Genomic DNA, 15906 nt, shown 5'->3' with positions numbered 1-15906 from the left:
ATTTTTACTTTAATTTGGTATGTGGTGTGAGATTTTGATCTATGCCTAGTGTCTGCCATGCTCTTTTACAGTTTTCCCAGAAGCTTTTTGTCAAATAATGAGGTCTTATCCCAGAAGCTGGGGTCTTTGAGTTTGTCAAATTGTATATTACTATAGTAGTTGACTACTGTGACTTTCATACCAAACCTGTTCCACTGATCCATCACTCTGTTTCTTAGCCTGTACCAAGCAGTTTTAATGATTGCTGCTTTATAATACAAGTTTAACATCTGGAACAGCTAGACCACCTCCCCCTGCATTTCTTGTCATTGGTTCCCTTGATAATCTGGACCATTTTTTATTTCAAATGAATCTTGTTATTTTTCCTAGCTCTATAATTTTTGGTGGTTTGATTGGCATGGCAATGAATAAGTAAATTAGCTTAGATAGGATTGTCATTTTTTATTATATTAGCTCGGCCTACCCATGAGCAACTTATGTTTTTCCAACTATTTAGATCTGATTTTATTTGTGTGAAAAGTGTTTCATAATTGTTTTCATGTAGTTCTTGAGATTATTTTGGTAGGTAGACTCCTAAATGTTTTATAATGTCTACAGTAACTTTAAACGGAATTTCTCTTTCTATCTCTTGTTGTTGAGTTTTGTTGGTAATATATAGAAATGCTGATGATTTATGTAGCTTTATTTTATAGCCTGCAACTTTACTAAAGTTGCTTATTATTTCGAGTAGTTTTTTTTACTTGATTCTCTAGGATTCTCTATGTATATCATCATATCATTTATAAATAGTGATAGCTTTGTTTCTTCTTTGTCTATTCTAATACCTTCAGTTTCTTTTTTCTTCAATTATTACTAAAGTTAACGTTTCCAATATCATATTGAATAACAATGGTGATAATGCACATCCTTCTTTCACACCTGATCTTATTGAAAATACTTCTAGTTTACCCCCATTCTATATGATGCTTGCTGTAGGTTTTAGGTAGATGCTGCTTATCATTTTAAGGAAGTCTCCATTTATTCCGATGCTTTCTAGTTTGTTTGTTTTTTAATAGGGATGGATGGTGCATTTTGTCAAAAGCTTTTTCTGTTATTTATTGAGATGATCATGGAGTTTCTGTTAGTTTTGTTATTGATATGATCAATTATGCTGATAGTTTTCCTAATATTGAACCTGTATTCCTGTTACAAATCTTACCTGGTCATAGTGCATTGATCTTATCATATAAGTTGCTATAATCTATTTGCTAATATTTTATTCAAAATTTTTGCACCCATATTCATTAAGAAAATTGGTCTATAATTTTCTTTCTCTGTTTCGGCTCTTCCCAGTTTAGGTATTAGCACCATGTTTGTATCATAAAAAAGAATTTGGTTAGACTCCTTCTTCACTTATTTTCCCAAATATTCTACATAGTATTGGAATAAATTATTCTTTAAATGTTTGATAGAATCCCTTGTAAATCTATCTGGCCCTGGAGATTTTTTCCTAGGGAGTTCATCAATGATTTGTTCAATTTCTTTTTTTCTGAGATGGGGTTATTTAAGTGTTTTATTTCCTCTTCTGATAATCTAAGCAATTTATATTTTGGTAAACATTTATCCATTTCATTAACATTGCCAAATTTATTGGCATACAGTTGTGCAAAATGGTTTCTAATTATAGTTTTTATTTCCTCTTCTTTGGTGGTGGATTTACCCTTTTCATTTTTGATACTGATAATCTGGTTTTCTTCTTTCTTTTTAAAATTAAATTAGCTAAAGTTTTATTTATTTTATTGTATTTTCTTTTTCATAAAACCAGCTATTAGTTTTATTTATTAGTCCAATAATTTTCTTAATTCCAATTCTATTAATCTCGCCTTTGGTTTTCAGTATTTCAGATTAGGTATTTAATTAAGGATTTTTAATTTGTTCTTTTTCTAGTTTTTTAGTTGCATGACCAATTCATTGATCTCCTTTTTCTCTATTTTATTCATGTGAGCCTTTATAGATATAAAATTTTCCCTAGGAACTGCTTTCTCTGCATTCCATAAGTTTATGTATGTTGTTTCATTATTGTCATTCTCTTGAATGAAATTATTGATTGTTGCTATCGTTTGTTGTTTGACCCATTCATTCTTTAGGGTCAGATTATTTAATTTCCAATTAATTTTTAGTCTATCTTTCCATGGCCCTTTATTACATATTTTTTTATTGCATCATGATCTGAAAAGGATGCATTTAATACTTCTCCCTTTCTTCATTGAATTGTGAGGTTTTAATGCCCTAGTACATGGTGAATTTTTGTATATGCACCTTGTACCACTGAGAAAAAAGTATTTTCCTTTCTCTCCCCATTCAATTTTCTCCAGAGGTCTACCATATCTAACTTTTCTAAAATTCTATTCACCTCCTTAACTTCCTTTCTGGTTTATTTTGTGGTTAGATTTATCTAGTTCAGAGAGGGGGAGGTTGAGGTCCCCCACTAGTATAGTTTTGTTGTCTATTTCTTGCCATAACTCCTTGAGAATTTGGATGCTATAACACTTGATTGCGTATATGTTTCATAATGATATTACTTCATTGCCTATGATGCCTTTTAGCAGGATGTAGTTTCCTTCCTTATCTCTTTTGATAAGATCTATTTTTGGTTTTGCTTTGTCTGAGATCAGGATTGCTACCCCTGTTTTTTGTTTTTTTTTTAGCTTCAGCTGAAGCATAATGTATTCTACTCCAGCTTTTTACCTTTACCCTGTGTGTATCCCTTTATTTCAAATGTGTTTCCTGTAAACAGCATATTGTAGGATTATGGTTTTTAATCCATTCTGCTATCAGCTATTTTTGGGAGACTTCATCCCACTCACATTCACAATTATGATTACTATGTGTATCTTTCTCTCCATCCTATTCCCTCCTGTTTATGCTTTTCTTTCTCCTTTCTCCCTTTCCCTCCTCACTAGTGTTTTGCTTTTGACCACAGCCTCCCTCAGCCCCACCAACTTTCTATTAACCCCCTCCATTTTCTTTCCCTTTACCCTTACTACTTCTTCCCTCCCTTCTATCCTCCCTTCCTTTTCTTTCCCCTTTTCCCTCCTACTGCCTATAGGCCAAGTTAGATTCCTATACCTAACTGATTTTGTTATTCCCTCCTTGAGTCAAATCTGATGAGAGTAAAGTTCAAACAATGCTCATCTCCCTCCCTTCTTTCCCTCTGCTGTAATAGGTTTCTGTGCCTTTTCCTGTAATGTAATTTATTCTTGTCTGCCTCCTCCTTTCCTTTTTGACCAGTATAATCCCTTAATTATGTCAGATTAATCCACTTACTTCGATCCATTTAACTCACTTAATTAGATTTTTTATCATTACATCAAAGTCAATTTACACCCACCCCCTCTGTCTATGTATACCTCTTTAAAATGGTGTAATAACAATACAGTTCTCAAGAGTTACAAGTGTCATGATCCCTTGTAGGTATGTAAACAGTTTGCCCTTATTAATAGCATGTTGTTGTTGTTGTTGTTTTTCTGTCCTGTTATTTGAAGAGCAACTTTTCTGTTGAGCTCTGGTCTTTTTATCAGGAATGTTTGAAACTTTGCTTTTGGGATCCAAGATGGCAGAGTAAAAACATAGTTGCTCTCACTCTCCCCTATCAATATCTGAAAGCTCAGAAAATATCACCCCAGGAAAAGCCCTGGAACAGCCAAACCAGAAGAAAGACAGGGAGCAGCAGTCCAGTAGCCCAGTTAACTTGAGGAATTAATAGGAAAGGCCCCTCTTTCCCTGGGGGAAGGAGAGCAGTATAGAACAGGAGGCATCCCAGCAAGCTAGCACAAAGCCCCACCTCAGCATACCAGGAGGAGATCCTGAAACCCAGGTGCTGAAGTAGACAAACACCAACACCTGCACCTTCATGTGCCTCAGTGAGGGTGGGGGAACTAGTGGAAACCAGTTCAGAAAACCACCAAGTACATTGGAATTCTACAGCAACGGGGTCTCCCAGTGCCTCAGCAAAAATAAAGGAAGCAGTACTACAGAGGGCCCCAGGCAGATAAACACCCTACAACATCCATTTAAAAGGAGCTGAAGAAAGCAAAGGAAAGGGAAAGCAGGCAACCTAGAGTTTCCCCAGAGTTCCAGCCTTGCTGATTCCAGCCCAACACCAGGTAAACTACCAGAACTCTACAGCCTCTAATTGCCAACATAAGAGGCCCCAGCACACAAAGCCAGTGACCAAGATCTAGGCTCCCAACACAAGAAACTTGGGTCAGTGTCCTATGCTCTCCAGCAGGAGAGCTTAATCTCTTTAAAGGTCAGGAAAAAATCAAACACCATGAGCAAAAAGAAACAAAACATTGATTCAAATTATGGAAACAGTGAAGAACAAGGCAGAAATTCTGAAGAGGACAACATTATCAACAAACCTATATCTGGAACCTCAAAAGGGAATATGAACTGGTCTGAAGCCCAAAAAGCCTTCTTAGAAGAGCTCAAGAAGGATTTTAAAAGTCAAATGAGAGATGTAGAAGTGTCCTTAAAAATACAATTGACCAACTGGAAAGAAAATACACTGAAGAAAACAAGTCCTTAAAAAATACAATTGGCCAACTGGAAAAAAAAAGGAAGGTTTGGAAGTCCTCCATTTCATTCAATATCCATTTCCTCCCCTGAAAGATGATGCTCATTTTCACTGAGTAATTGATCTTTGGTCATATTCCAAGCTGCTTTGCCTTATGGAATATTGTATTCCATGCCTTATGATATTTTAATGTAGAAGCTGCAAGGTCTTGCATAATCCTGACTCTAGTTCCGTATTTAAATTACTTTTTTCTAGATGCTTGCAATATTTTCTCTTTTACCTGGTAATTTTAGAACTTGGCTACTACATTCCTTTGCATTTTCAATTTGAGATCTCTCTCAGGAGGTGACTGGTGGATTCTTTCTATGCCTATTTTACCCACTGGTTCTAGGACCCCAGGGCACTTTTCCTTGATGATTTACTGAAAGATGCTGCTCAGGCTCTTTTTTTGTCATAATTTTCAGGTAGACCAATAATTTTTAATTTGTCTTTCCTGGATCTATTTTCTAGGTCAATTGTTTTACCAATGAGGTATTTTTTTACATTTTCATCAATTTTCTCATTCTTTTGTTTCTGTTTGACTGATTCTTACTCTCTCATAGAGTCATTAACTTCCACTTGCCCAATTCTAAATTTTAACCAACTGTTTTCTTCTATTAGATTTTGTACCTCCTTTTTAATTTGGCCCATTTTATTTTTTAAGGAGTTCTTTTCCTCAGTGATTTTTTGTGTCTACTTTTCTGTTTAGCCAATTCTGTTTTTTAAGGAGTTGTTTTCTTCGGTGTACTTTTTTCCAGTTGGTCAATTCTATTTTTTAGGGATTTGTTTTCTTCAGTGTACTTTTTTTTCCCATTTGGTCATTTGTATTTTTAAGGACTTGTTTTCCACAGTTAATTTTTGTCATTCATTTTCCAAGCTATGTGTTTGCTCAGTATGAAATGGTCTGGGAGCCTAGAACTAATATGATCAAGTGGGAGAACTTTAATTGACTGTACAAACCTTTCTTATGAATATAGAATAAGTCATGAGCTTAAGACTGGAAGGTAAAAGGGTGATCTAAGTTCCCTTCCATTTTTGGTCCCATGGCTACCATTTTTGGTGGTCTGGATTAAAAAAAGGAAATATCCATCCAACCTTCTGAGTGAGGAAAGTACTGAAAATCATGCATGGATAGGAGTGCATTTCTCCTTTCCCGTTAGCACACTCGCCCCTCACATTACATTGCATACTATTTCTACCTGCTGTTCACATGTATCATTATGTATTTCCTTTGTATCTCAGAGACCTGACTCCATCATGAAGCCTGTCTATTCCATAATATCCTCTATGGATGAGAAAATTATTAATGTGATATTGATAAAAGTATATGAATAGGAAATGTATTTGTAATTTCATTGGTATAGGAAACTTGAAGGTGAAAAAACACTCAACCAATCCATGCTGGTATTGTCTCTGCAATTTATGATCATATATATATAGTTGCCTAACACACTGAAAAGTAAAATGACTTGCCCAGGGTCTCACAGATAGCATGCATCAAAGGTTGAACTTTATAAAACCCAGATCTTCTAGGTTTGAGATTAGTGTGACATCTTGTTAAAAATAACAGCTGTTAATAGTAATTGTCATATCCTTCAAATTTGTTGGACTAGTGACCATTCAGGTTCCTTCAAATTTAGTAATTAATGGTTATAACTACTGAAAATAAAAGTTCACTTTAAAAAACATGCCCCCCCCACATGATTTCATTAGTACACAACACTCCTAGTGCAAAAATTCCCTTCATCAATGACCAATAACTACTACATAATTAGAGTATTTTCTAGTCCATTGAGAAGTTAATTGACTTTGACTCTTGATGGTGACATAGTGGATAAAGTGATAGACCTGGAGTCAGGAAGAGCTGAATTCAAATTCAAACTCAAATATTTTGTAGCTGTGTAAATTTAAACAAGTCACTTAATTTCAGTTTGCCTCAATTTTCTTTTCAGTAAAAAGAGCATAATGATATCAGCCATCTACCAGGGTGATTGTGGGGATAAAATCAGTATAATATTATGAGGATAAGATGAGATAACATTTGTAAAGTACTTTGCAAGTCTTAAAGTCTTATTTAAATACAAGTTGATATGGCCATTAGATGGTAAGCTCCTTGAAATAGGAACTCTTTTGCCTCATTTTGTATCCCTAGAACTTAGCATGATGCCTAGCACATAGTACACCCTTAATAATTGTTTATTATTTGATAGATTGATTGACCAGAGTCATGTAGCTATAAGTGTCAGAAGTATGGCTTGAACTCATGTATTTTTGATCCCAAGAAGAGCACCTTATGTACTTTGAGATGCTGCCTTTCCATCTACACAAAATTCTACAATTTCCAAGGTGTTTCATTTACAATAAGCCTAAACAATGGAAGGTTTATTATTTCTATTTTACTGATTAAGAAACAAGGAAAGAAAGTGATTTGCTCACTGTCAATTGGTGATTTCCTCTCATGTGCCAAATTAAGAGTATTACTTTTTCAAGTCAAATGATGACAGTCCCAAAATCACTAATCTCATTATGAAAATTAAAAGTAACTTGAATTGTCAAAAAAGTAAACTCTCAAATTCAAGGTTCTTATTTATTTTTTAAGTCTGATTCAGATGATAAATGTTTCCTCCCTAGAGGGAGCTTCCTCATGGAATTTTTTCAGGAAGCAACATTTTAATCGCTTCTTCAAATTTCATAGTGAAAGTCTCCTGTGAAATGGTCCCAAAGTGGAGACAATTTAGACTTATAAACCCTTCTGCATCATTCAGTCTCCATGCATTCAAGGCATTGGTGATGTTGCCAAGAACACTTACTTATTGATCTCAGGTAGGTTTCAAAATTCAGTGAGATTTTAGAACTCCAGTAGGAGCCAAAGCTTCAATCTCTTCCTTTAATTCTTTATAGAGTAGAAACATCCCATCAATTGTTTTCAAATTGTGGATAGGGGTGTGAGTGAAAGAAAATGAAGGAAGATGAAGGGGTAATCAATGTGAATTAAGGTGTACATGGAACAAATTAAAAAGGGTGATATGTAGCTTGATTCTTTGATTCACCATTTGCAAATCAGTAATAGATTAAGTTTTTTTGGAAGGCACAGGTTCTTATTTAATCTAACAATTTACTTTCCCTACCAGCAGAATTATGAACAAGGACTTAATTGATAAATTCTTTAATGGTTATTCCAAGATTAAAGCCTTTAGACCAGAGGCATTATATTGATTATAATTAAGAATAATTTAAAACATTAGATCCCATTGAGATGTAAGAGGTACTCCCCTTGAAACCAGACTATGATTTAGAGATGGTTGTTATAAGGATCAAATGAGATGATATATCTATGTAAAATGTCTTGCAAAACCTAAAGCTGTATGCAACTGCTACTTATTATTGTAGTCATTATTATTCTTGTTGTTCTCATTTTTTTCAGATGAGGGAACTGTGGCTTACAGAGCTTAAATAACTTTCCCTGGGTAATACACCTAGTATCAGAGCCAGGATTAAACACCAACCTTTCATGATGCCATGTCCTTTGTTCTTTCCACCAAATCATTTCTGAAATTTAATAATTCTATCTTGTCTTGTCTATCATCTCTTCTTCCAACTCCCTTTTCTATCTTCTTCTTCTTATTCTTCATTTGTACCATATAACTATGTGTTGACAAAACTGGGGGTATTTAAAGGGATGAAAAGACAACATAAGAGGTGAGGAGGAGGTAGAAGGTGTGGCCCAATAACTGTTATTAAATATTTGAATGGCTGCCATTTACAAAATAAATTATACTTGTTTTCCTTGTGCCCCAAGGGCAGCAATGAAATAATGAATGAAGGTGAGATGTTGTCATGAAATTACACTTTATGTAGAATAAAACATCTTGGTTCTGCTACCAACTATGCATGTAACTTTTAACAAATGAATTAACCTTTATGTCCTCATCTATGAAATGAAGGGCTATGACAGATGAATCTGGTATCTAAAATGCCTTTCTATTCTAAAGTCTTACAATTCTAAGATCCCTATGTTTTAAGAAGTCATATACTGTTTGATATAATGGAAAAGTCCCACACAATTAAAGCTGCTTCCTTGAGAGGTGAATTAAACATTTTTGGAGGCCTTCAAAAGATGTCTGAATTATTACTTTGGGGCATATTTTCTGCAGGCACTCCTCAGATTAGATAGCTCTGAGGTCTCCATCTCTGTAATTCTCTATTTTTGTGATTCAGAGGATTGTAAACCTCTGAGAGAAAACAAACACTGTCTTAGAGTAAGGATGAGATGAGAAATCAAAGACAGAGGAAAATAAAAGATAATAGAAGCTATGATACAGTAGCTCTTTTCAAATATTTGAAAGGATTTCATGTAAAAGAGGAAGCTAACTTTTTTGGTATGGATCCAGTTTGGATCAAAAGAGTGGAAATTATAGGAAGACAGATTTCAGGTAAATATAAGGAAGAATTTCCTAAGAAAAACTTTTGACATTGGAAGAGGCTGCCTCACTGAGACACTAGTTAATGTTAAAAAAAAGTCAAATTCATAAATACAAGGAGGAGGCATGTCTTCATTTATGATTAGTGATGCTTAATTTGAAGATTAGTAAAAGAACAGAAAATCAACATCATGCATTTTTCTTAATATTATTTGTTTTTCATGGATTGCAAATTCAGCATATATAAATAGGGTAATGTGGTCTCAAAATAGCTACAGTGACCTTAGCTTACTTTAAGAAGAAACAGGCAAATATAGTAAAACAGAAATACAGAGACAAAAATGGGCAGCCATAGGAAAAAAAAAAGAAAGAGGTGGTCTATTTTATTACATGCTTACCTTTATTAAATGTTTAAAATGTGCCAGTCACTATGCTAAGTGCTTGAGGACAAAAATCTAAGCAAACAACATAGCTTCCACCCTTAATGATTTTATATTCTGATGGAAGAAGACAACATATAAAGAAGAACTGGAAAAGAACAAAGCAGAGAGTGATTGGTGGAGATGACCCCCACTAAAAAGCAAAGTGGCAAGTTAGGTGAGGGAGGAGTACAGAGTGAGCTCAGAGGTGAGTGTGAGACTTAGCTTGGGTCCTTCGCCAAATGGTGGTCCTGTGGAAGGAGTTGTCAATCCAGAGAGCAGGTCCTTGGGGAGGAGGTGTCTCTGGGAGGGCAAAGAAACCAAGTAGAAGTCCAGGGAACAAGCCCAGGTGTGAATGAATCCATAAGCTTAGTGTCCAGGACTATAGAGGGGATAATTCTGCTGCACTCTGCTCCAGTCAAGCCATAAATCAATTATTGTTCTGAGGGAAGCATGAGTGTTTCCTTTTAGGAAGTACACTGATAATTAGAGAGAGTCCAGAGACCATCACCAGTGATGATGAAAGAGTTCAAGATCACATCATGGGGAGTCAGTTGAATGATTTGGGATATAGTCCGGATAAGAGAAGAGTTATATAGGACATCTCAATTGTCTTCAAATATTTAATGACTGCCATTTGGCAGAGGGATTGTACTTGTTCTATTGAGTCCCCAGATTAAACAAAGAACAATGGAGAAATTAGAGAGAAGCACATTTGGGGTCCAAAGCCAGGAAAAGAATCCCAACTATCATAGTTGTCCAAAAGTGGAAAGGGATGCCTTAGGAAGGATGGGGCTCTCTCTCTCACACAAAGTATACTTATTTTCAAGTAAAGGTTGGAGAATGTTATGTTAGGTATGTTTTAGACTAAGTTATTATTTAGTCATGGGTATGAACTCTAAAGTCCTTCCCAATTCCATGCTTTTATTATTTTAACATACCCTTTTCCCCTAACGATACAAAATTAGCTTGGTTATAAAGGTGTGTTTTTTCTCAGTTTGTATTATGCATCTCCTCAGAAAAAGGTAAGGACACATGATATGTTTCTTATAATATCATAATTCATTCAGCATCCTAGGCATATAAGAAATACTCATAAAATTTAACAAACATAGACCCGAACTCAAATCAACACATCAAATTTCAGTTGTGTATTCACTTGGATCATGAGGTTTACAATATTTAACATACTTAAAATATGTTAGGGATATTTTTACTTGACAATTATAACATTCTTTTCACTGACAAGTCAGAGAGATTGATACATTGAAATATCTTTAAAAATGGTGACTGTCATATCAATAAGATCCTATGAGAGGCAGTATGGTATACAGTATGTAGAAATCTGACCTACGAGTCAGTAAGCAGTAGGTTGAAATTCTATCTCTTCCACATACCAGCTTTTTTACTCCAGGCCAATAATTTACTCACTCAATGCCACCAAGCCACTCTAAGAGTACCTTATAGAGGAATTCTGGGTCAACATTGTGGCGGGGGTTTCCGGACAAAGAATTTCCACTATGATGTCATCACAGGGCCAAAGATACCCATATAAAACAGAGGTAAACATAACTTTGCAGTGGGAATTCAAAGTGTGTGCCATGAAGTTAAACCCCAAATGATAAGATTTTTTTTTCTTCTCTCCCTATGACTCTATAGCATTGAAAATATGTGATGTTCCACTGATGGTCTCCTTGCCTAAGCTAACTTTCCAGATTTATGAATAGCCAGCAGTTGATACATGGCTGGCCCTGGAGCCAGGAAACCCTGAAGTCAAATCCAACCTCAAACATTTAGTTCTGTGACCCTGAATAAATCAATTCTCCTCTGTAGGCCTCAAGTTTTCCATCTGCAGAATGAGGGGGTTGGACCCAAAGACTTCTAAGTCCCTTGTTCTCTAAGTCTCTTGTGAATCCCTTGTGTGACCTTGTGAATTGATGAACTGAGAAAAACCAAATGGAGAGCATTCCTCTCCCCACCCCATCATTTGGACCATATGTATAGGGCCAATGCAGCCCAAGTTTAAAGAATCATGTACTAAATTCATCTTTGCGACCCAACTTAGATGAACGGAAAAATCTCTCTTTAAAAATTGACTGAAAATAGTTGTAATCTTTTAACTCAAGAAAAGAACATTAGATTTAGAATCAAATATCTGTATTCAAATTATTGCTCTCCCATTCACTAGTCATATAACTTTAAGCAAGAGACTTTACTCCTTCCTATATCAGTTTCATGAAATGTATAATTAAGGAATTGGACTAGATGATTGCTGATGTCCCTTCTAACTCTAGGTGCTATGATCTTGTGGCAGAAAAGCATATGATGATTAACAATAAGCCCAGGAAAGAGATAGCCTATCCTACTCATTGTTGATGTTGTGTTGAATGGACAAATGAATGGAGAGTGAAAGGGGAAAATATCCCATTGCACCTAAAGGGAGACAATTCTAGACACTCACTGGTACAATTTAAAATAATTCACTATGTCATGCCTCTGTATGATCACAACTCATATTGGAGAAGCTAAGTGAAGCTAAGTGACTCAGTGGATAGAGTACCAAGCCTCGAGTCAAGAAAACTTAAGTCCAAATCAAATCGAAAATATTTACTAGCTCTATGATCCTGTCTGACCTCCTGTCTGCCTCTGTCTCCTTAGTGTAAAATAAGGATAATAGTAGCAGCTATCTCACACAGTTGTTGTGAGGATGAAGGAATCTATTTGTAAAATGGAGTCAGGAAGCTCTGAAGTCAAATCCAACCTCAAACATTGTCTTGAACATAGCATGCACTTAAAAATGCTCAATCCTTTTCCCCCTCATCCACTGCAATATTTATAAAGAGTCTTACTCACTGCCATCTTAAAATAGGTAGTATAATTTTAGTAGGTGTGTCTTACTGGTGTTGAAATTGAGATCCAAAGCAGTGAAGGGATTTGCCCAAAGTTACACAGCTAAGGAGTATTATAAGTAAAATGCCAACCTTGAACTCTAGACTAAAGATCCAGAACTTACTGCAATAAACCTCAAATACAACAATGTTGCTAATAATCATGGTCAGGAAGATATGAGCTTGAATTATTTTGCCAAAAATGATACTGGGGTTGTTCTGAGACAAATATCCACCGTGATAAATATCCTGCTATCACCAGGAGTCTGGTCTGAGCCTGCAGCATGCAATTATGGAACAAACTATTTCAAGTTGATTAAGAACATTTCTAATCAGTCAAGGCTATGAAGCCAGTAGAAAAGTTAATATGATACATTATAAAAAAGAGCCTCTGAGGTACAGGTAGTGTTGTGTGATGGCAAGAGGATTGTATTTGGAGATAGGAAGCATGAGTTCACATCCCAGTTCTGCTCTTTGATAAATGAGGGACTGTAGACAAGAAACTTAACTTCTCTATGCCTCATTTCCAACATCTTTTAAAATAAGGAAAGGGGATAGATTATGTGATCTCTATTTTTTCTTGCTCTGATCATCTGAATATATTATTAATTATGTGATTTATACAAACAATCGGAAAAATGGATAATACCATCCTGGTATCAGAATAACTGATACCCAAGTGATCCCTGAATTGCAGAAGCAACATTCTAACAGGAAATCTTTTTCTCCCAGAAGGAAGCACTGGAAACAACATGCAGAAGTTACAGGGATAAATTTAGCCTTAATGTGAAAAAGAAAAAAAAAAGCAATACTTAATGATTGGATTGTGATTGGACCTCTAATTTTATTAATAGAGGAATTCTCTCTAACAGTACAGGTCAGCACTTTCTCTGCAACTTGTAGTTTTACAGAATTGCCTCAATCACTGAGAGGTTACCTGAGTTTTTCTGAAGTGTAGGGATTGCATGTCCAGGTTTTCATTTTTTCTCAATTTCTGTCTTTACCTCTCCCTGTCTCCCTTGCTTTCTCTCATACATGTGAAAATAAACTGTTCATCATACAGAAAAAAATAATATTTTTTTTTAAAAAAAAAGGAAAAGGATACAGAAGTATCTCGAAATTTATCATTAAGTTATGCATAACGCCAAGCAAAAACCTGCAGAAGGAAGTCCCTTCATCTTTCTTAATTACAAAATTACAAAATCACTGTGGAGGGTCCTTATTTATAAAACAAGTATCCAAGGCCTCTTCTAGCCTTGCATCTATAAGCCTATGTTCATATAAAAAACCTAGTCTGTACCAACCACTGTGCCAGTCACTTGGCATGCTTAGGTACAAACAAAACAGTACCTGACAATAATGAGTTTACATTTTTATATTCTCATTGAGACATAGATGCAGGGTGTTAATGTATTTTATTATATACACAGATCAGGAAATACAAAATAATTTCAAGGAAAAGAGGAGTACTAAAACCTGGAGGAAGGAAAGGCTTTACATAATAGTAAATAGTCAACAAATGTTTATTAAAAACCCACTGTATGCCAGACACTGTGCTAAGAACTTCTTGTTCATGGTAACTGAGGATACCAAAAGAGGTAAAAGCAACGCTTTCTTTCAAGGAGCTCACAATCTATTGGATGAGACAAATAGTAAACAAATATATGCAAATAAGCTATCAGCAGGACAAGGAGAAAACAATTACCAGAGGAAATGCACTAGAATTAAGTGGGGTTAGAAAAGGCTTCCTGTAGAAAATGAGATTTTAGCTGAGGCTTAAAGAAGCCAGAAGGGTAACATGAAGAGGTAAAGCATTCCCAGCATAGAGGACAATGAGAGAAAATACCTGGAGCCAAGAGAAGAAATGTCTTGGTCAGGAAACAGAAAAGAAATCAGTGTCACCAGATCAAAGACTATTTTATGCTGCACGTAGTAGGTTATGACTCTGATGAGACTTTTAAGACTGAGAATAATTAAGAGGGAGCTGGGTGGGTGAGCAGTAATGGAGGAAAAAAAAGCAATAGGAGGTGCAATAAGAAAAAATGTATTAGAAAAAAAGATACTAGAGAGTACAACTAATGGCTTCTTTATTGTCATTGATTACTTCTCTTTATCTTGTTGGGAAGCACAGATTCATTCATCTTCCTCTGGGACTGATTTGAGAAAATGCTCAATTTCACTCATGTGACCGAATTCATTCTTTTGGGATTGACCAGTCGTTGGGAATTACAGGTATTCTTCTTCATTGTTTTCTTATTGGTCTACATTATCACCCTCATTGGTAACATAGGTATGATTACTTTAATCCGAGTCAGTCCCCAACTCAGCAGCCCCATGTACTTTTTCCTCAGCCACCTCTCTTTCACAGATGTGTGGTTCTCCTCCAATGTCACTCCAAAGATGTTGGAAAATTTGTCATCTGAGACTAAAACAATTTCCTACGTAGGTTGCTTAGTACAATGTTTTTTCTTCATCTTCTTGGTCCATGTGGAAGTCTTCATCCTGGCAGTGATGGCCTTTGATCGTTACATGGCAATTGGAAATCCTTTGCTCTATGGTAGCAAGATGACAAGAAATGTACGTGTGGGACTTATCTCTTTCCCTTACCTCTATGGTTTCTTTATTAGCCTGATCTCAACTCTATGGACCTATGGCTTGTACTTCTGTGGAAACATTGAGATCAACCACTTCTATTGTGCTGATCCACCACTCATCAAAATGGCCTGTGCTGGAACTCATATTAAAGAATACACAATGCATACACTTGCTGGGCTTAATTTCTCATACTCTCTGACTGTCATTTTTGTCTCATATATATTCATTCTTATTGCCATCATTCGGATGCGATCTGCAGAAGGGAGGCGGAAGGCCTTTTCCACCTGTGGATCTCATTTGACAGCTGTCATCATCTTTTATGGTACACTGTTCTTCATGTATCTCCGGACCCCCACAGAGGAGTCTGTAGGACAAGGAAAAATGGTGGCCGTGTTTTACACCACTGTTATCCCTATGTTGAACCCAATGATCTATAGCCTTAGGAACAAGGATGTGAAAGAGGCCATGGGCAAAGTCATCAACAGAATGTGTCTAAAAAAATGAGAGAAAAACCTGTCATTCCACAACTTTTACAAGCCATTAACATTCAGGAAAAATCAACGCTATTATGTTGTATTGAGTCTTCATAGACATTTTGACAATGTAAAAGTTCGCACTACAACCTGGGCTAAAAAGAAAATCACTGAACAAATACTTTTAAATGATTTCTACTGCAAAATAACCAAATGCTGTGGGAAGGAAGACTTCTGTTTTCTAACTTGTTCCATTCCAACTGTTCTTATGAAACCCCATTATGAAAATGTGTGAATCCCTGTGTTTCCCCTGCTTTACATTTCATTGGGCAACTTCTCCATTAGGACTTATTATAGAATTCAATAGGCAGTATCTGCAGTAAACCTGGATTCTACTTTCAGAATTGACACAATAAGTCAAAACGAGGTCATTCAAATTTTATTTTCCTGCACAAAGAACAATGTTATACAAAGGGTCAGATTCTTGACCATGTTTAGACATCCATGCGATAT

At 35.7% G+C, this 15906-nt stretch overlaps 1 protein-coding gene across 1 annotated transcript; it reads left to right on the top strand.

Moving 5' to 3' along the window:
- Nucleotides 1-14491: 14491 nt before the first annotated feature.
- On the top strand, nt 14492-15424 carry LOC114041503 (olfactory receptor 5M3-like). Its single transcript, XM_027859963.1, has one exon. It carries the CDS (start codon nt 14492-14494, stop codon nt 15422-15424), a length of 933 nt encoding a protein of 310 aa, XP_027715764.1.
- Nucleotides 15425-15906: the final 482 nt, after the last annotated feature.

This window comes from Vombatus ursinus, unplaced genomic scaffold (genome assembly GCF_900497805.2).
Source record: "Vombatus ursinus unplaced genomic scaffold, bare-nosed wombat genome assembly UNPS02014174.1, whole genome shotgun sequence".
In the NCBI taxonomy this organism is placed as follows: domain Eukaryota; kingdom Metazoa; phylum Chordata; class Mammalia; order Diprotodontia; family Vombatidae; genus Vombatus; species Vombatus ursinus.
The sequence above is the reverse complement of the archived record's forward strand: the minus strand, read 5'-3'. Positions and strand labels throughout refer to the sequence as shown.

Excerpts from the sequence above, each read along its gene's own strand:
- LOC114041503 (XM_027859963.1), top strand. The coding sequence starts at position 14,492 with ATGCTCAATTTCACTCATGTGACCGAATTCATTCTTTTGGGATTGACC.